Source organism: Vespula pensylvanica, chromosome 12, assembly GCF_014466175.1.
Source record: "Vespula pensylvanica isolate Volc-1 chromosome 12, ASM1446617v1, whole genome shotgun sequence".
Lineage (NCBI taxonomy): Eukaryota > Metazoa > Arthropoda > Insecta > Hymenoptera > Vespidae > Vespula > Vespula pensylvanica.
Genome location: NC_057696.1, coordinates 3,821,665 through 3,841,763, shown reverse-complemented (window position 1 = coordinate 3,841,763; position 20,099 = coordinate 3,821,665). Strand labels below are relative to the sequence as shown.

Sequence of the window (20,099 nt, the reverse complement as noted above, 5' to 3'; positions counted from 1 at the left end):
ATTTATATATATACGTATATAAAAGATGAAGGATATTTTATAAATAACGTAGAAATCATAATAATGAAAAAATAAATTTTATGATAAATCTAGTTGGTCAACGCGCATAAGTCGTGCATAGTTGATCGAACTCTTATGTCGAAAAAATGGCGCTCTCTTGTGCGAGTAAGTTTTTCGTATTTTTATTTTTTTTTATGACTATATATATTAACTATATCAAATATATATCAACTATTATTCGATTATCTTTGAATAAAACGATATATGGTATCAGAAAATAATTTCGAAGAGATTTATATCGCATCTTGTTGATAGTAATAAGAACATAACCTAAAAAGACCGCGCGTTACCGTACTCCAGTAATACGATAAACATGCATTTACAGTCTCCAACGAAGTACCGGAACACCCTGTTTTATCTCCTGTCTCGGGTTCTATATTTGAAAAACGTCTCATCGAGAAGTATGTTACTGAAAATGGAGTGGATCCTATCACTGGCAAAGAGTTGACCATAGATCAATTAATTGATGTCAAAAGTATGTATTAGGTCGATATAATGTTACGAATTATATTGTACATTGATCATTCATACGTTATTTCCTCGTTTATAGCAACTCCCATTGTAAAACCTAAGCCACCCAGTGCTACATCAATACCTGCTATTTTGAAAATATTGCAGGACGAATGGGATGCTGTTATGCTACATTCGTTTACTCTTAGACAACAATTACAAACAGCTCGACAAGAGTTGTCTCATGCTTTATATCAACATGATGCGGCTTGTCGAGTAATTGCTAGATTAACGAAAGAAGTTACAGCAGCCCGAGAAGCTTTGGCTACTCTCAAACCACAAGCTGGAATTGTTCAAGCAACAGTTATTCCACAACCGGTATGTTATTACAATAATTGTTATTGATATTCAAACTTACATGTACATTAAAAAAATATTTCATTGAATAACAGGCTGTAGCTGTAGAAGCCGGTGGTACAGCTGCTCAGCCAATGGAACAAGCCGGTATTACTGATGATGTTATTCAAAAATTACAAGAAAGAGCTACAGTTCTTACCCAGGAAAGGAAACGGCGGGGACGTTCGGTTCCGGAAGATCTACTGCCTCAAGATAGCATCAGAGCGTTCCAAACTCTTGCATCTCACCCTGTATAATTTTATCTTCTTTCTCTCTCTCTCTCTCTCTCTCTCTGCATACATATATGAATATATCATAATATTTTTTCTCGTCTTAGGGTCTCCATTCGGCTAGTGTACCTGGAATTTTGGCATTGGACATTCATGGTGCAGATACAAGCAAAATTTTAACTGGTGGTGCTGATAAAAATGCAACTGTATTTAATAAGGATACAGAACAAGTTGTTGCTATTTTAAAAGGCCATACTAAGAAGGTGCATCATTGCATAATCTCGTTTATATATATTTATATAGTAAATGTTACTTAATATATAAAAATTCTAGGTAACTCGAGTAATTTATCATCCCGAAGAAGACATAGTGATGACTGCATCACCTGATACTACAATTAGAGTATGGAATGTTGCTACGAGTCAAACGACTTTGTTACTGAAGGCTCATGATGCTCCTGTAACTGGATTGTCATTGCATCCAACTGGAGATTATCTATTAAGTTCATCATTGGATCAACATTGGGCATTTTCTGATATTCGTACTGGAAGATTATTGACCAAGGTACTTGTCATCTAAATACTCAATGAAAAATAATCAAGTTCAATAAATTTTATCCAATAACGTGTATGTTACCATATTTCTTTAGGTGGCTGGTCAAGCTGGTCAGCCATTAACGACAGCACAATTCCATCCCGATGGATTAATTTTCGGTACTGGTACAGCTGATTCCCAAGTGAAAATCTGGGATTTGAAGGAACAATCAAACGTGGCGAATTTCCCTGGTCATTCAGGTCCAATCACAGCTATTAGTTTCTCAGAAAATGGTTATTATTTGGCTACAGCTGCTGAGGATTCCTGTGTCAAACTCTGGGATCTGCGAAAATTGAAAAATTTCAAAACATTACAATTGGAGGAATCCTATGAAGTAAAGGACATATGTTTTGACCAAAGCGGTACCTATCTAGCTGTAGCTGGAACGGATGTTAGGCAAGTCTTTATTATATTTCATATAATATAGTGTTGACGTAACCGAATGTCTGCTATGTTTATTTTTATTTTTTTTTTTATTTTTTTTTATTTTTTTTATTTTTTTACAGAGTGTATTTGTGTAAACAATGGCAAGAGTTGAAAGTATTGAATGATCATACAGCAACAGCGACAGGTGTACGTTTTGGAAAACATGCACAGTACATAGCATCCACTAGTATGGACAGAACATTAAAACTTTATGGTCTCCCTTAAATCGAATTTATAGGAATGTGACAATTATTTTAAGAACTATGTAGACTTATACATTATTTCTACATGAGTTTATTAAGACATGCCCGATACTATTTTGTTCCGATAGGCATCGTCGATTAATTTAGATTATCTCTTAATTTAATACACATTTCTTATGTATGGTAATAGTTTAAAAATTTCGTGATTGAATGCGATTATATATAATGACTTCTTTTGGAAGTAATTAAAGGACAATATGATTGAAAGAAATAATTTAATAGGATGTTCAACAAAATATGCTTGTTTTAATAATGTAAAAAAAAAAAATCAAATCGATCATAACATAATAAAATTTTTATACAACATTATTTTATTTTACTTTTTTTTTCTCTCTCTTTTTTTTTCTCTCTCTTCTTCCCGTGAGAAGAGGTGTCCATTTTATAGAATTTGGTATAATTTCGTTGGTGGCGCTGGTGGTAGTTGCCCACTGATAAACTAACCTAATATGTTCCTTTGTCCTCGATAGTGAAGCTTGAATCGAATTAACAACAATGGCCGTTGTGGTTGGCTGTCAGTGGAAAACTTTCGTAGATTATGTATCGAATGACAGTTTTTTGCCGATTCAAAATTTCTGTTGGTATTTCTCATTGATCAATTTGTAAATAGATCAAGCCAATAGGATCGGTGACAGATGATGATTTTCTAATAAACGCAAATTTCGCGGTATCGACTGGTGATCATCAATGACCAGCTGACAATGTTTTTCAATTAGCATAATTCAGTGAGATCATCTGGTACTCGTGGTAATTCGAAGATGTTTAAAGCAGAAGAATCCTCACGAGGCAGCTTCCTTCAGCAAACAAAAGCCGCGAGAGAAGAAAGAGCTCATGAGAAAGATAGGGAAGCTGCTGTCACTGTTATTCAAGCGTATGTTAGAGGATGGTTGGCTCGTATCAGATTTACCAAAAAGATTCTGTAAGTTTTTATCATTCGATTGATCTATTCTATATTCCTTCGATGTTATCAAACGTATATACATCAACATTTGATATCATCTTACAACATTAGCTATATTAATTGATTATATCAAATTAATAATCATAATACAAGCATGTTCTATTTTTAGAGAGGAATTCGATATCAATTTTCCTGATGATTGTACAAAGCTGGATGCAAACATAGAGTTGCAGCTTGCGTTGCATATATACAGGGTTACTTCTAGATTTTTGATTATTTATAAGAGGGAAAGGGATCAAGAAAGAATAGAAAAATTGTGTAGGTGTGTATAGAGAAATAAATTGTATAGGTAATATAATTATCCGATAAGTATTGTAAAGATTATTAGAAATCGATATAATATAACTTGTTTGATATATTATCAATTCTTTTTTTTTAGATACCTTGTGCAAACTCTTCAATCAGAGTCTCCAAAGTTCTCATATGTAGGTGTGGCTCTTAACAAGGATCACTACATATCATGGATATTGCAAATGAAAACAATTTTAAATCATTGTCTCATTGGCTTGGACAGCCTTAAACCTGAAATAAGTTCTGACCATACGTCCATCCTATTGAGATTATACACATTAGTTAGTTTTACGTCACCAGCATCATGGGCTATATTAAAGGTAGAGGGTATGGAAAAACTTAGAACTGGTATGAGCCAGTTATGTGCAAACATAATGGGGCACCTTGTCAATAATGGCTTTTATGCTATTATGCAGGTAATCATTTTTATATATATTTTGATACTTTTAACAATCTCCAAGTTTTTATATCAGTAAATGAATTATTTTTTATGTTGCAGACATTATTAGTAAAAGGATTAGGTAGAGCAGAAGTTTCATCAATATCAGTTGCGCTCTCTGCAGCTGTGACGTTAACTTTAAGACCATTGATATCCTCTCAAATGTCAGATAAACTAGTATCGTTATTTTTAATTAATATTTTTAGTGTCCCTGCTTTGGTTTATCACTTGAACATGTTATGTCCAGAGGTATAATCATCTTTTCGTTTCATATCTGTCTCTAAAAAAAGTTTTTATATATATATATACATATATATTGCGCATACATAATCATGCTGATGCAATTTTTCAGTGCATTTCATCCTTTATTATGCACAATTTATTTGCAAGAAGTTTGGAATTATTAAATTCAGAACAAAATTTGAGGATAGTTTTTAATGCACTGGAGGGTAGTTATGCACTTTGTTTATTGTCAAATTTGATACAGTTAGCCAATATTGAAAGAGAAGAAGTTCTGAGGGACTCATATTTTCCTTCTTTCACGGTGAGGAAGAATCAGACAATAGATTATTTGTATTAGAAATTTTAATATATATTATCATTATTTATATATGTATATGTATACATATTTATATTATTGCTATTTATAGTTCGTTGTCACAAAAATGCTGGAAGCTTGTCAACAGTATGTAGTGGCCAAACAAAGTAACATAACTCATTGGCATCCAATTCTTGGTTGGTTTGCACAATCAGTGGATACTCCTTTACAAGAAGCTATTCCCTATGTGACATCACAATTAGCTTGCCTATGGACTGGTAGAATTGTTTTACAATTAATTGGTAAGCTATAATTAATTTGAATACATATGTACGCACACACATATATAAATATTTAATAATACTATTATTATCTTATTTTTTCAAGGTCAACCGTTAACCGAACTAGTTGGTAAGGAATCACCACCACAATTGGAACAACAAAGCACCTCTATAAGTACTAATATTTTTCGTCGAGCATTTTTGGAAGCACGCACAAATAGAAATAATAGCAATAAAAATTATAGAAAGTTAGGAAGTCCTGAATGTACCAAGATTGCCCTAATCTGTTCCATGTACCAAACTGCTCTTCATACTCTCACTCAAATGAAACAAGATATATTAACAGGTATATCTATTTTATTAGAAACAAGTACGCATACGTTATAATTATTCTATATAATATCCTTTTTTTTAGGGCTTTGTTATCAAGATAAAATCTTGTATCATATGTGGTTGTTTTTGGGAACATTAGGGCCACACTGTGGTTTGAAAGCGTTTTTAGATCATTTGGCAGCAAATACAAAATGTACAGCACCAGAATTTCAAATGTTAATATTATTTTGTGATTGTATGACTCACTATGTCACGTGAGTATATTAAACGTTTTTCATATATTATTTATTTAATAATCAAATTTTATCAATAACGATGTTATTATTTTATTAGTATATTAGACGACATGGAGATGTACGAGCAGCAAGATCCCTTTAAATTATCGGACTTTATAACAATGTCATTTTTTTTAAATCAATTTTTGTACAAAGCTGTTCTTAACAATCTATTCGGTAAGTAAGTCAAATTTCCATTGGAAAACTTTTAACAGAATACATACATATATATATATATTTAACCGAAGAAAGAAACAAGTTTCGTAGCTACGTGCTAAAGTTTTAGATGTTACAGATGTGAAAACAGTGTCTAACAATCCGTTGTTTACATCACTACATACACTTTTAATGGCGATTTATCGTCGGGATTGTAGAAGGCCTTTTTGTCCGGAAGGACATTGGTTGGCGAAGTTGAGTATATAATATATATGAAAATCGTAGGTCGTTAATTATATTTTGATGTGTAAAATTTTGTCTCTTTTTTTATGTTTTCCAAAAAATAGGAAGTACGTGTATCTGGTTTCCTAGCTGATTTAGAGAAGAGAAGAGGTGGAGCAGCACTTTTGCTATCAAAAATGCCGCATGTTATACCGCATTCTGAAAGGGTAGTATTATTTCGAAAACATGTTGCCAATGAGAAAGCTGTTATGGGTTTAACTGAAAGTGCTTGTAACAGTCCACCGACTACGTTAATAGTTGTTCACAGGTATCAACGTATATAACAATTAGATATATAAAAATGATTGAGAAAAGATTAACGTCATAAAAATATTAAAAATAAAAATATTACATAGAACGCGTATAGTAGAGGATGGATATCGACAATTGGCCATGTTACCTCCTCAAGCATTGAAAGGTGTAATCAGAGTACGGTTCGTGAACGAACAAGGTTTAGCAGAAGCTGGAATAGATCAGGATGGCGTATTTAAAGAATTTTTGGAAGAGACGATAAAAAGAGTTTTCGATCCGTCGTTGAATTTGTTCAAAGCTACAAGCGAAAATCGTCTTTATCCATCTCCAACGTCCTCGATGCAGGATAATCATTTACAATTATTCGAATTCGTTGGACGAATGTTAGGCAAGGCGGTTTACGAGGTAAATAATTATGAATGTATCATAGATCCTTTCTTTTTTCTTTCTTTCTTTCTTTCTTTCTTTCTTTCTTTCTTTCTTTCTTTCTTTCTAAAACTAGACATAAATGATAACATAAATTTTTAGGGAATCGTTGTAGATGTCCCATTTGCGTCATTTTTTGTTTCTCAATTTTCTGGACAAGCAGGAGGAACCTTATATAATTGTTTGGACGAGCTCGCTTCGTTGGATCGAGATCTCTACCGTAGTCTAACTCTAGTGAAACATTACAAAGGCGATGTCAGACAATTAGAATTGACTTTTTCATTAGACGAGGATGTCATGGGAAAATTAGTAACTCATGAATTGATACCTGGTGGAAGAGCCGAGGCTGTTACTAATCAAAATAAAATTCGTTATATACATCGAATGGCACATTTTAGAATGCACACCCAAATAAAGGAACAAACGGCAGCTTTTATCAAAGGATTTTGTTCTATAATCAATCCCGATTGGTTGTCATTATTTTCAACGCCAGAAGTAAGAACGAGAATGATATTATTATTAAATAGAAATACATGAAATGAATGAATGAGAAGATCGTTTTAAATATACACACGTTGCGTTTCCTTTAGTTGCAAAGATTAATATCTGGTGATAACGTTCCATTGGATCTACGCGATCTACGTAGGCACACGCAATACTACGGTGGTTTTCACGATAGTCATAGAGTAGTATGTTGGTTGTGGGACATTCTCGAGAAAGATTTTACCGAGGAAGAAAGAGGCTTGTTTTTAAAGGTACGTCTATAATGCTAACAATCTGATATTTCTTCTCAAAAAAAGATTCCTTTATAAATATGTATATGTATATATATATATATAATATATCTATGTTGTATATTAATGATGATAGTTCGTCACAAGCTGTTCTAAATCACCCTTGCTTGGGTTCGCACATCTGGAACCAAAATTTTCCATACGTTGCGTTGAAGTCGGTGATGACGAGGATACAGGTGATACAATTGGTATGCTCTCTCTCTCTCTCTCTTCCTCTTTCTCTCTCTTTTTTTCAAACTATTTTTTCTTTGAAACCCTAATAATTTCAATAATAATATTGTTTTTTTTTTTTTTTTAGTTTAATTTTTAAGTTATAATTATATGGTAATACGTTTGATCTTGTTAATTAGGCAGTGTGATACGTGGATTTTTTACGATACGTAAAAAGGATCCTCAAATTCGATTGCCTACCTCTTCGACGTGCTTCAACCTATTGAAGCTACCGAATTACCAGAAAAAAAGTACGCTTCGTGAGAAGTTACGTTATGCTGTAACCAGTAATACAGGCTTCGAGCTTTCTTAATCTATTGAGTTATTTTGGTGGAACGAAAGCAGCACGATCAGGGAACTAATTCAAAACGCAGAGCGAAAATCGAAAGTGATCGAGCGGTGCCTAACTGATTTACCCCATGTTTCAATATATGACATGACCTATATAAAGAGGATATTATTATACGATTATATATATATATATATATATATATATATATATATATATCGTAATGGACGAAAATGTACAGTAAACATAGTTAAGCCTAATAAGTTGTAAGAGTGTAACTTCTATAGAACAATTATTTGCACAAATTTCGTATGATATTAGAAGAAGATGAAGGGATGAATATTTTGAAAATATTTTCTTTTCTTTGCCAATTACATACATCTTTCCATATTGATAAGTAATGTAACAGAGAGTATATAAGCTGAACATAAATATGTTGCATATATTCTCTCGTGTTGTTCCTTTATATATATATACACACACACACACACACATATATGTACGACATAATTAGCATCATGCGATATTTAGTTAAGTAATTATAATGGTTACTATATGTTTTTATAATCAGTCTATTGCGTTTCATCGATTGTAATTAATTGAAAATTATGCGGTTTATAGAACGATTTACGTGTACCTTATACGAGCTTACAAATTATTAATCGTTCGCTTTTTAGTCGACAGTAGTGAAATAATAGCATTATTATGGAAGTGGTTTACATATTCGTATACATTAAATGTTAATCTTTTGCCAAACAGAATCATTGGTGCCGAGTGAGAAAGAAGATATACATTATATGAACAATTTCGGAGAATGAAGATTTAAGAATGAAAAAAAAAAATAATATAAAATAAAAAAAGAAGAAAAGAAGAAGAGAAGAAGAAAAAAAGAAAAACAAAAAAAAAAAGAAATACGATGGATGCTCTATTTTGAAGAGAGCTATTTTCTCGACAAATTTTTGTACAAATTTTTGAAAAGAATGTTGCGAATTGTACAAAACGCGTTGTGTAGTTCCGCAGTGCTCGTCGATGTCATAATCGTCGTCGTCATCTTTATTGTGGATGAAATCGGCAATGTTTACACACTGAATTTCCTATATAAGTTCTCTCTTTCTCTCTCTCTCTCTCTCTCTCTCTCTGTTTTCCTTGTAACGTATACGAGGTTCATGCAATATAAATCAATTTTTGGTGAGACCATAAAAAAAGTACACAATTCCAATGTATTTAGCATTTCGATGTTTTAAATAATGAATCAATGGGAGACTTGCGTGGGAAATTTAGTAAGACCAAAGATAAAATAGAAATCTATTTAGCGCTTAGAAATACGAGTTCTGCGCTTGCATATTTTCCTACATAATCATATATACATATATATACACACACGTACATACACAGCATATATATATATGTATGTACATATATATATATATATACATATTTTAGCAGCAACATTTTCGATCTCTATTCACATTTTTTAACGCGTTAGAAAAGTACAATTAATATCGCGATCATAAAGATTTGTTTACTGTTTATATATTGAAAACATTGTTATACTTTATATACATACATACATACATACATATATATATATATATATATATATATATATATATATATATATAATAATTGACATATAGAATTCATTCGATTTCGTTCGTGCAATATTTACGTGATATTTGGAAAAGATGCGATTTTGCAATACAGTGAATAGAGAAACGTTGTATGTAAAAATAATACATAATCGATGTTCAATGTAATATTTTTTAGAAATTGTAAGAAAAGGTTTTTCAACGGGTGGAGAATTGTATTTGATATCGATTCTAAATTATTGCGCTATACGATATGATTCGTGAATAATTTGGAACAATAGATCGAAAGGGTAAACAGGATATATTTACGTTTTTCTTACGATACTTCGTCGCACACAAGCGCACACAGATATTCGAAGAAAAAAAGATGAGAAAGAAAGAGATTATATACGCTTTGTAAATCGGCCGTTTCGTTGGAAACGTATAGATAGATAAAGTTTTGTAAGTGTGTATTATCGTACCAATGGAGAAAGTAAGAAAAGAGAGAAGAAAGGAAGGAAGGAAAGAAGAAGGGAAGACGAAAAGAAAATGACGTGTCGATCTAAAAATATCTCTGGAAATTATACCAGTAATCATGTAAATATTTACAAAATCTAAAAATCTTCGTTATTTTCAATTTGTCCCGGTATCATCCAACGTCCTATTAGAAACTTTCATTCCCATTTCGTCCTGTTTTGAACCAAACCATGATCTACGAGATCATTATTTATTTATTTGTTGTCAGAAATGAACGCTCAACAAATATAAAAGGTAGAACGATAAGAAGTTTAAAAGAGAGTGACACATATACGAGATTATTTCGGTCGTGACAACAAAAAATTTTTCCCTTTTCTTTCCCCCTCTTTCGACAAAGAGAAAGAAAGAAAGAAAGAAAGAAAGAAAAAAAAAAAAACACGCGTTTGAATCGCCGGGAACAAAGTACGTGAAGGTGGCGCGTCGTAGATTAGCTGCGCGCGCATCGTCACGTGACCGTCGGTTTTACGGTTGGCCGGCGCTGTCGGCGTTGCGCTTCGCCCCCGCCACGTTCAGTGGCTAGCGAGCATCGGCTGCGAAAAGACGTACGTTTCGTTCGTCCTCCGCGACGATCTCTCTCTCCACCGCGGCTACCACGAGAGACTCTCCTCTTTTTTTTTTTTCCTTCGGTCACCCTGACTCACTCTCTCTCTCTCTCTCTTCCTTCAAATTTCTCACCAACGACGCGATTTTTTTCCACGGTCCTCCCACGTTGTCGTTTATTTTCTATCTCTCTCTTTTTTTTTTTTTCTTTCTATTAATTTCCTCCCGTCCCTTCCGTCATCGCCCTTTTCTCGTAAACGGGCGCGGGCGCGCGCGCTCGTCCTGCTGTGCTATCTCTCTCTCTCTCTTTCTTTCATCTCTCCTTCCCTCCCTATCACCCACCCTCTCTTTCTCTCCCATTCTCTTTCTTTCTCTCTTTCCCTTATTCTTTCGGTTTATCTCGCGCGTGTGTTACATCTATCCTCTGTGTGTATATCATCTATCTCTCTGTGTGTGTGGTCAGTGTACGCGCGTGCAAGACAACATAGCACGACTGTCACAAGCGTGCTGCTGCTCTTCGTTCGTTCGTCGGTCGTTCGTTTGTTCGTTCGGTCGGTCGATCGGTCGGTCGGTCGGTCGGTCGATCGGTCGGTGCGCTCGTTTGGTCGTGTATCCTATCAGCTATCAGCAGCAGCAGCAGCAGCAGTAGCAGTAGTAACAGTAACAGTCGTAACCATAGCCGTTGAAGAATCAAAATCGAACATTGTCGAGAATGTCCGGACGCATCGTTCCGCGTCTCTGAATATATTTTTCTCGCATTGTGTATCGCATATATATATATATATATATATGTGTGTACATGTTCTCTATCTCTCTCCACCTCTCTATGTGTTCCGTGTTCAATGTATAAGTACTCTCTTTCTCTTTTTCTCTGGCACCTACGGTGCGTCGTTTAAAGACGACGAACGACAAGTTCGGAAGATCCAACGACGATCGCTTCGCACCCGATTGGCGCGCGTGTTCTACTACGTGCATGGAACATAACCTCCAAAGTCAAGTGAAACAAAGAGAAAGAGAGAGAGAGAGAGAGAGAGAGTAAGAAATATAGATAGTTAAAGAAAGAAAGAGAGAGAACGGTATAAACGATAAAACAGCGATGGGGTCGCACTGATTCTCAACGGAAGATTCTCAAACAAAAGAAAGTAACAGGATAACGAATGTTATCTGTAAAGAGGGAAAACACGTGTGAACGTCCGTGCTAATAAAAGAAAAAGAAAAGGAAAACGAAAGAAAGAAAGAAAGCAAGAAAGCAAACAAATAAGTAAGAAGAAGAAAAAGAGAGGGAGAGAAAAAGAGGAAGAAAAGTAAAAAAAAAAAAGAGAAAGAGAAACGAGACGAAAGATGCGGGAGAAGGTTCCTTTGTGAGAGAGAACGTCCTTGCGAGGTGAGGCTCGCACCACGTGCTTCGTTAGAGTGGCGGAGAGGAGAAGAAGGAGGAAGAGGAGGAGGAGGAGGAGGAAGAAGAAGAAGAACGCGTCGGCGACGTCGCGTAGAGGTCTTCTCGGTATAGCGAATAGCGGCACGGTGGCCCGTCGGTTGAGAAGAGGAGGAGGAGGTGGAGGTGGAGGTGGTGGTGGTGGTGGAGGAGGCGGTGGTGGGGGTGACGGCAGAAGAGGAAGGAGGAGAAGGAGGGGTAGGGTGGAAGAGGGTGGAGGTGAAGGTGGTGAAGGTGGTAGTGGTGGTGGTGGTGGTGGTGGTGGTGGTAGTGGAGGAGGAGGCGGTGGTGGTGGAGGAGGAAGAGGAGGTGAGGAGCTTTGATGGCAGTAGTTGGGCCCAGCCGGCACTCGCGGGTGTCCATGAGCGTGTCTATGTCGCTGATGCAGGGGGGCGGGGCGGGGACGACAGGTGGAGGCGGGACGACGGGGCCCGGGGCCCACCCGGGCCAGGCGGTACTCGCGGCCGCCGCCGCTGCCGCCGCCGCCGCGGCGACCCAGCCGACCCCCACCTATTATCATCCCGCCGCACCCGCGCCACCCCCACCACCACCGCCCGCGCAGGATCCCGTCCAACCCGACAGACCCATCGGCTACGGCGCTTTCGGTGTTGTCTGGTAAGTTTTACATGTTTCTTATCGAAAAAAAAAAGCGACTCGTATCCCTACCTATGTCATCCTACATCCCTTTACTTCGTTTCACCAACTCGCGTTTACCTTATTCTTTTTTTTTTCTTTTTTTTTTTTTGTTTTTTTTTTGTTTCTCTGTACGCAACGTTTAAAAATCGTCGAAATAGTTCTTCTACCGTTTACGCGTATTAATGCGATTTTATGATAACTCGATCGTCTCTTATTAGATTCGAGGAAAATGTAGGGGGGTATACGTCGGTATATGTGTATATATGTATATATATATATATATATATATATATATATATATTTAAGTAGGCATATTTGTGATCAATTAAATTTTACTCTAGCTGTTCTCTCAGCGAGTTCTAAAACGTCTAACGGCACCAAGAGGAAACAATTATTCTTTACGTCGGTAGGATATTACTACGTTCCTGTCTGAAACGGGATGTACGTTCACGCACATAAACACGCGTGTATATATATATATATATATATTTCTTTGGTATGCAAATTACGGGGTTATTTTTGTTGAGATGGTCCAGATAAGTTCATCCTCGATGTTAAATTTCACAAGCTTGTCGTTCCGGTATAATTACCGTCGTCGATTTAAAAATTCTTAGAACCGTACGGGAGTTTCCCGACGCGAATTTATCTTTGTTCCTTTCTTCCCTTTCTCTTTGTACGTCAGCCTAAATGGTTATTGTCCGTCGATCCTTGTTGCTTTAATCCGAACCTTTCGGACCTTTGGTATTTCCCTTTTAAAATTATTTTCACGAAAGATCCTCGTAAATCTTCGATTTCGACGTACTAATACGTACGTCCCTTTGTTCCATCCTACTTTCTAACCCTACGCAAGCTAGACTCGATTTTCTCTATGTGCGATGGAGTTTAGAAAATGTATTAGAAAATAAACGATATCCGATCGATACCTTCGAAAGATCGTCCATATTTTTTTTTTTTTTTCTTTTTTTTTTCACCACAGGGAGAGATTCGATAATGGTAGTGGGGGTAGGGAGGGGTGGAAGAGGGGAATATAGGAAAAAAGCGAAAAAAGGAAGGAGAAAAAGAAAAAAAAAAGAAACTTTCGGAAGATTAACGGAGAAAGCGAGGAGAGAGAGAGAAAGAGAGTAAACTGATTCGATCGTATCTCGAAGAGCTTTTGGAGGGTTGCTTCTGACGTTGCAGAGAGAGAAAGAGAGAGAGACTAAGGGTGGTGGAGTAAAGAGTATCTGAGGGGGAAGGGTGGATGAGAAGATGATGGGTGGCTAGGAGGTACAGGCGGCCACATTGCCATGGCAACCGCGACCTCGCGAGATAAGGAGAAAACGTGACTAGATTGCGCGCGGCTTCTCCTCCTTGCATTACGACCACTATATCTCGATAAATGCTTAACAAATCGGACTGCGGTACTTCTATTATTTGTTCTAATTGAATAATATTACATAGGTATTACATTTCACATGTAACGTTTAACCAATGAAAATGATCAGGTTTTTCACTCGATTTATAAAGGGTTTCGCTAACGCGTTACGATCTATTTACGATTATTATTTCCCTTGTTATTTATGCTATTTATGTAGTTACGATTTGTTTTTTCTTTCTTTATTTCTTCCTTTTTTTTTTTTTTTTTTTCAAGTGATAAATATCGTCTCTTAGTTTTGTTCTAAGTTGTGTTAAGCTCAATTTCGTTCTTAATTATCTCGAATTATTTCGACAAATTTACACGGAAAGATTTCAACTATGATTCTTCTACTCCCTCCCCTCCCTCTCTCTCTCTCTCTCACTGTGTATTTTTAAAATGTTAACGTTGTAAAAATCTCTTTCAAGAACAATGGAAAAGAGAACACGGAGAAAGCGAAACCCGCCGCTAAGAGGCAAGGAATAATTGTAGAAAATCTCCCAAAGAAATTTTAATGCGAGAAAACAAGTTGTTCTCTCGTGGAACATTTAAAAGAAAAAAAAGAAAAAAAAAGAAAAAAAGAGAGAGGAGAGAGAGAAAAGAAATAAAACGTCACTATTAAGATTAACAAGAAACAAAAACATCCAAAAAAAAAAAAGAGGAAAAAAGCAAGAAAGAAACTATATTTTGGCACAGCCTTTGTCTCTTTGTTTCGAAATCAAATTTCGCGCGTTCGTACGAGAACGAACGTATCGAGCCGATCGTTGCCGAAGTTACGCGTCGATACGGTACCGAACAAAGGAGTCGGCGCTTCGTCGTCGTCTTCGTCTTCGTCGTCTTCGTCTTCGTCGTCTTCGTCTTCGTCGTCTTCGTCTTCGTCGTCTTCGTCGTTCGCTGCTTTTATCTGTTAAGTCGCATTCGCGCGGCACACGTGCACGCGTGCGCGTGCATACATCGTGCACGAGTTGGTCCTCTTTGTCGGGAGACATGATCAGCGTGGGCAGAGATGCCGTTGACATCGAGGAGACTTATCTCAAATCGATACAAAACACTGATTTTTTTTTTTTTTTTTTTTTTTTCTGAAGCAACCGAAGAAATAAAAAACTTATTTAGAGAAATAAGTAAAAAGAAGAAGAAAAAAGAACAGAGATGGAAAATCCGATTCTTTTTTTTTTTCTTTCTTTTTTTCTTTCGCGCTTTTTATCGAAGTCGTTAGAATGATATTTAGTTGTTTTTAAGAATTATAGAAATAGTTTTAAGAAAAAAAAAAAAAAAGAGAGAATAGAAAGGAGAAAGGTATTTCAAAAGAAAAACATTATCAAGAAAGATATAATTATTGACGATGGTTTCGAGTTTTATCATAACGATTCGTTGTACGATAATGATAAGGCTACCGTTTCATTTTCTATCTCTTTTCTTTGGTCTTGCTCACTCTTACGTTGCACGTGCATCGAGTTAACAGTGTATGCATGGCTTGTATCGCGCTTTTATATATATATATATATACATACACATACAAACACATACATATGTGTATATGCAAGCCATGCACGGTCTCTCTGAGTGCAAGGTCCTAGCATTGACTCCAAACAAGCCGCCGGTGTAAATTGCACAAGCGGCTAAGTGTCTCTCTCTTTCTGTGTTTCTCTCTCTCTCTCTCTCTCTCTCTCTCTCTCTCTCTCTCTCTCTCTCTCTCGTTATTCACTTCTCTATTTCCGCCTTTTGATTTAAACACGGGTCTAAGGTAGAACGAAGAAAGATTGAAATTCTAAGAAGTCACTGTGCGATCGTGTGTGCTTAGTCCTTTTACTTCAGTTATATATTTTATATATACTTATTATATATATATATATATTTATATATATTATCATATCTTTGTATATACAAATATATAGATTCATGTATATGCAATTATTTTGTATAATTTTTATAAATACAATATCGTGAAATATCTAAAATTGTTTATATAAATTATATATATATATATTCTCTGTAATGAAATATTCAACATCTTCTTTTTTTCTATTATTTTCACTAAGAATAAAATTTCACTAGACACTAGCTGAGGATTTTAAATTACTCTTTTGCCGAGTTGTAGCAGTTGTATCGCGGATAAGTAATCGCCACCCTTTTGCGGTCGTTGGTTCTTCTTCTACCTAGCAAATATACATATGTACATACATATACCTACATGTACTTACATATATACTCGGCCTAGATCAAAGCCCGAATTCGAGGAGCCGAGCCGGATTCGAAGTGACTGGTACCAATGTGGCGGTCAAACCAGCTGCCTGGCAGGTGATGCCGCAGCTGCTTTCGAGCATGTAGTTGGTAGCAGTCTACCTCTCTCTTTCTCTCTTTATCTGTCTACCTCTCTCTCACACTCTCTTTCTCACACGTACACGTTGTCTCGACTCCCTTTCTCCTCATGGACCAATGGAGAGAATTATCGTCGAAAGCAACCTTCAAAAACCCTGCGAAATTCGAAAGGGAACAAGGGGGAGGTTCGATGATACTCGAGGGAGCTGCCGAACCTTTCTTTTGTATTTTTTTTTATTTTATTATTATTATTATTATTATTATTATTATTATTTTATTTATTTTTTATGTTATTTTTAGAATATTCCCTTCTTGTGTCGTCGATTCCCCTTTCGCATTTTTTTTTTTTTCTAATCATATACGTATCATGTATGTAGGTATGTCGTGACGGTACCGAACGGTATTATATTATACCAGGGGTAACTATGTTTCTTTTTGCCAGTAGGAATGAAATTGTCCGTTGTGAAATTGTAATCGATTTAACTCGCAATAACATTTAATATTACTATATATATTTAGCGGATTTATTTCTTAGTTTATATCGAATAATAATAATAATAATAATAATAATAATAATAATAATAATAATAATAATTTAAATCGTGTCTAACGCGATATAAATTTTCATCACATTTTTTTTTCTTTTCTTTCTTTCTTTTTTTTTTTTTAATATATATATATATAATATAGATAAAAAGATAAATGTCAAAAAAGATTTTATACGATATATTAAAAGATACGTTAAAAGATAAATAAAATATTGATTCCTCGTGAACATTAAGTTCATCATTACTAGTATCTAATAAAATGATACCCTTGCAATAATATTATCTGATGATACTACAATAATTATTTGACTGCCGTTAAGATTGCAATAAATGCGTTGAGAGAACGGGTATATGTATTTTGCATATATCAGTTAAAAACTTGCTCATGCTCCACATATATGACGCGCTCGCCTTCATCCTACTAAACTGGATATTACAGCTGGTTGAAAGGAATATCGCGACGATCTCTTCTGTTGATCGAAACTGGAAACTCGCTTGGAAAACCTGTCCCCTTCTTCTCTCTCCCTGTAAATCTGATGATCTCGCCATCTTCTTTGCGCTGGAGTAAGAAAAAAGAATATAATAACTGCACGAAAGGTTCGAGTTTAACGTTAAGCACTCGTCAAATTTGTTAATCGATGACAAAAGATATACTGCTTGTCGATCTGTCGATATATGTATGCACAGAGTCAACGAATATCATACAAGTTTATTTTTAGAAAATTGAGAAGGTCGATTTTTGTTTCTGATAAATTCTAGGGTGATCCTGAAGTATTATAAATTGGGTCTGTGCACATTTTTTTTTTTTCTGTTTCTTTTTCCTTTCTTTCTTTCTTTTTTTTTCTCTCCCCATCTTTTTCCAAGGTCTCCCATGAAATCTATTTTAATTGGTTTCACTAATAATCAATTTCTGTTGCGTGAGATTTCATAGTTTCGGCCGGATATTTTTTCTTTCTTTTCTTTTTTTTCCCCCTTTCTTTCTTTCTTTTTTTCAAAGCATAGATCCGTAAAATTGATCAGAGAAAGAAAATGACATTTTATCGGAACATTCCAACTCTTCAGAGTAAAACCACCTACACGACAGGAAGTTGGAGAAGCATGTGTTGCCGGTATTTCCGGTGCGACATCCTCCCCACCCCCTTCTTGCTTTTTCCTCTCTGAACCTCTCTCTCTCTCTCTCTCTCTCTCTCTCTCTCTCTCTCTCTCTCTCTCTCTCTCTCTATTTCTCTCTTTTTACAGCAACATTTACCGCCACCCTTCTGCTGACTTTTTGACTCGACACGCTAGCTAACTGTGTATGTATGTACGTACGTACGTACGTACGTACGTACGTATGTATGTACATATGTATATATGTATCTATATATGTATATATGTAGGAAAGCTAACAGCTGCAGCTGCATCGAGAAAAATATCGCAACATCCCGTGCGATCGAACTGCGATAAATAATTTCAACTTTCGCCGAAAATGGAATGCCATCGATGTTGTTACATTCGTTATCACATTTATAATTTATATTACGGCAACGAAGATAATGTAATATTAGATTTCGTTACGCTAAACCCTGTTAATTTCCGATTAGATTATTTTACGGTCTAATTTTTAGATCCTAATTTTTTTTTCCTTCTTTCTTTCACTCTGTTCAACTTGTGTTCGGACGAGTTAGAGTTGTAGTACTTTTTTTTTTTTTTTTTTTGATCCGAACAAAGAATAAAAGAAAAGAAAGTTAGTGATAAAAAAAAATCTTTATAAAAAATTGTGGGAATGAAATAAGAATAAATAATGGACCTTGGATAATAGTCTTTAAATAATCTTCTCGAAAGAATTTTTAGCGATTGTTAAGGAATGTAACGATTGGAAAAAAATTAGAGGATGCAATAGAATGTTTCTTATAATCTAGGATAGCAAACAAAAAAAAAACAGGTAGGACGTATGTTCTTTGGGGGAGAGGGGAAAAAAAAAGAAAGAAAATAAAAGGTAGAATCCTCTGAGTAAAAGGGAAGAAGAAGATGGTAGGAAGAGAAGGAGGAAAAGGTAGTCGTCGACTGCATTAGTGTAAGGGGCTTTAAAATCGGCTTTGGGGGTGGCGATGGATGTTTGCATGGGTTACCTACTGCATCCGCCTGTACACAATTTCATCCCCATTCGGGATGAAACTGGTAAAAAGAGAGAAAGAGAAAGAGATAGAGAGGAAAATAGACATAGAATAAAGCGCTTCTCTTGTTCCGTTCGCAACAACGAAGAAAAAGTCTAACGAAAAAAAATAAAAAATAAAAATAAAATAAAATAAAATGAAACAAAATAAAATAAAAAATATTTTGATCGCGTATTCATCTTCGTGTTAAAGTTAATCGATTATTATTGTTCGTGAATTTAATTGATATAATTTCTTCTTCTGGGAAATAGAAAAATTGTATTATTTGAAAGATTTACAGAGACGTGTATACACATACATACATACGTACGTACGTACGTACGTACGTACGTATAGTGACTTTCCCTTCACGATGTTATCACAAAAGATCATGCCAACTCGAAGACAGATCAAATATGTTAAGACCTATACGACCTACCTGCTGCGTGCGACAACCTTGACGCATTTCAATGGATAACTCGTCGCGGTACGCTTTGCCAACCAGTTTCTGCGATAATGGACTCCATAATCATGCCATAAAAGGAAGAAAGCAACGGTGTCAAGTCCGAGTACGTACACTTGTCGAGGGACACATAGTGTGTGTCCTCTCCTGGCAGGTGTATGCTGTCTTTCCTCCTATCGATATGTGGAGTTCTTGCAGCTGCTTAACCTGTTAAATTGTGTTTGACGAGTATACTCTTTATGAGTATATCCTAATTTTCTTTTTTTTCCCTTTTTCTTTCTTTCTTTCTTTCTTTCTTTCTTTCTTTCTTTCTTTCTTTCTTTCTTTCTTTCTTCCTTTCTTTCTTTTTTTTTTCTTTGACTACGAATATACTCGTAGCAGAAAAGAAAGAAAAGGACGATCATTATCATTCTTCGCCGTTTGAATTAAGATTTTAATCAAAGCTAAAAAATACTTTTGTAAATTTAAAATCCGCGAATATTACAAAAAAAGAAAAAGAAAGAAAGAAAGAAAGAAAGACTAATCAATCGTCATCGTCAACGTTATAATCTAATAAAATTTTACAAGAGCTTTACGTTCGAT

The 20,099-nt window shown here is 35.4% G+C and overlaps 3 protein-coding genes across 9 annotated transcripts in view; all 3 read left to right on the top strand.

Annotated features, from left to right (window-relative positions):
• Positions 1-28: 28 nt before the first annotated feature.
• Positions 29-2,728, top strand: LOC122633352 (pre-mRNA-processing factor 19). The gene is made up of 8 exons (XM_043821147.1): positions 29-165; positions 386-535; positions 611-888; positions 963-1,157; positions 1,244-1,399; positions 1,470-1,700; positions 1,786-2,126; positions 2,237-2,728. Exons 1-8 carry the CDS (start codon positions 147-149, stop codon positions 2,379-2,381), a joined length of 1,515 nt encoding a protein of 504 aa, XP_043677082.1. The 5' UTR covers positions 29-146; the 3' UTR covers positions 2,382-2,728.
• A 116-nt stretch (positions 2,729-2,844) lies between these two features.
• LOC122633306 (ubiquitin-protein ligase E3B) lies at positions 2,845-9,510 on the top strand. 5 transcript variants are annotated; one of them, XM_043821064.1, is made up of 17 exons: positions 2,845-3,335; positions 3,487-3,639; positions 3,757-4,084; positions 4,168-4,356; positions 4,460-4,651; positions 4,758-4,947; positions 5,033-5,272; positions 5,342-5,513; positions 5,593-5,711; positions 5,815-5,945; positions 6,038-6,240; positions 6,329-6,629; positions 6,753-7,145; positions 7,241-7,405; positions 7,521-7,632; positions 7,795-7,905; positions 8,703-9,510. In XM_043821064.1, the coding sequence occupies exons 1-17, from the start codon at positions 3,175-3,177 to the stop codon at positions 8,759-8,761; spliced, it is 3,219 nt and encodes a 1,072-aa protein (XP_043676999.1). In that variant the 5' UTR covers positions 2,845-3,174; the 3' UTR covers positions 8,762-9,510. The 5 variants fall into 5 exon arrangements, with proteins under 5 accessions (XP_043676999.1, XP_043677002.1, XP_043677001.1 ...); XM_043821067.1 differs by lacking the exon at positions 8,703-9,510 and adding an exon at positions 8,000-8,388 and having other exon boundaries at positions 2,846-3,335; XM_043821066.1 differs by lacking the exon at positions 8,703-9,510 and having other exon boundaries at positions 2,846-3,335; positions 5,830-5,945; positions 7,795-7,993.
• A 2,759-nt stretch (positions 9,511-12,269) lies between these two features.
• Positions 12,270-20,099, top strand: part of LOC122633414 (serine/threonine-protein kinase NLK) — a 98,984-nt gene continuing 91,154 nt past the window's right edge. For all 3 annotated transcript variants that reach the window (XM_043821255.1, XM_043821254.1, XM_043821256.1), the window contains exon 1: positions 12,270-12,638. In XM_043821255.1, the coding sequence (XP_043677190.1) occupies positions 12,346-12,638 (293 nt within the window). In that variant the 5' untranslated portion in view covers positions 12,270-12,345. The remainder of the gene's footprint in view (positions 12,639-20,099) is intronic.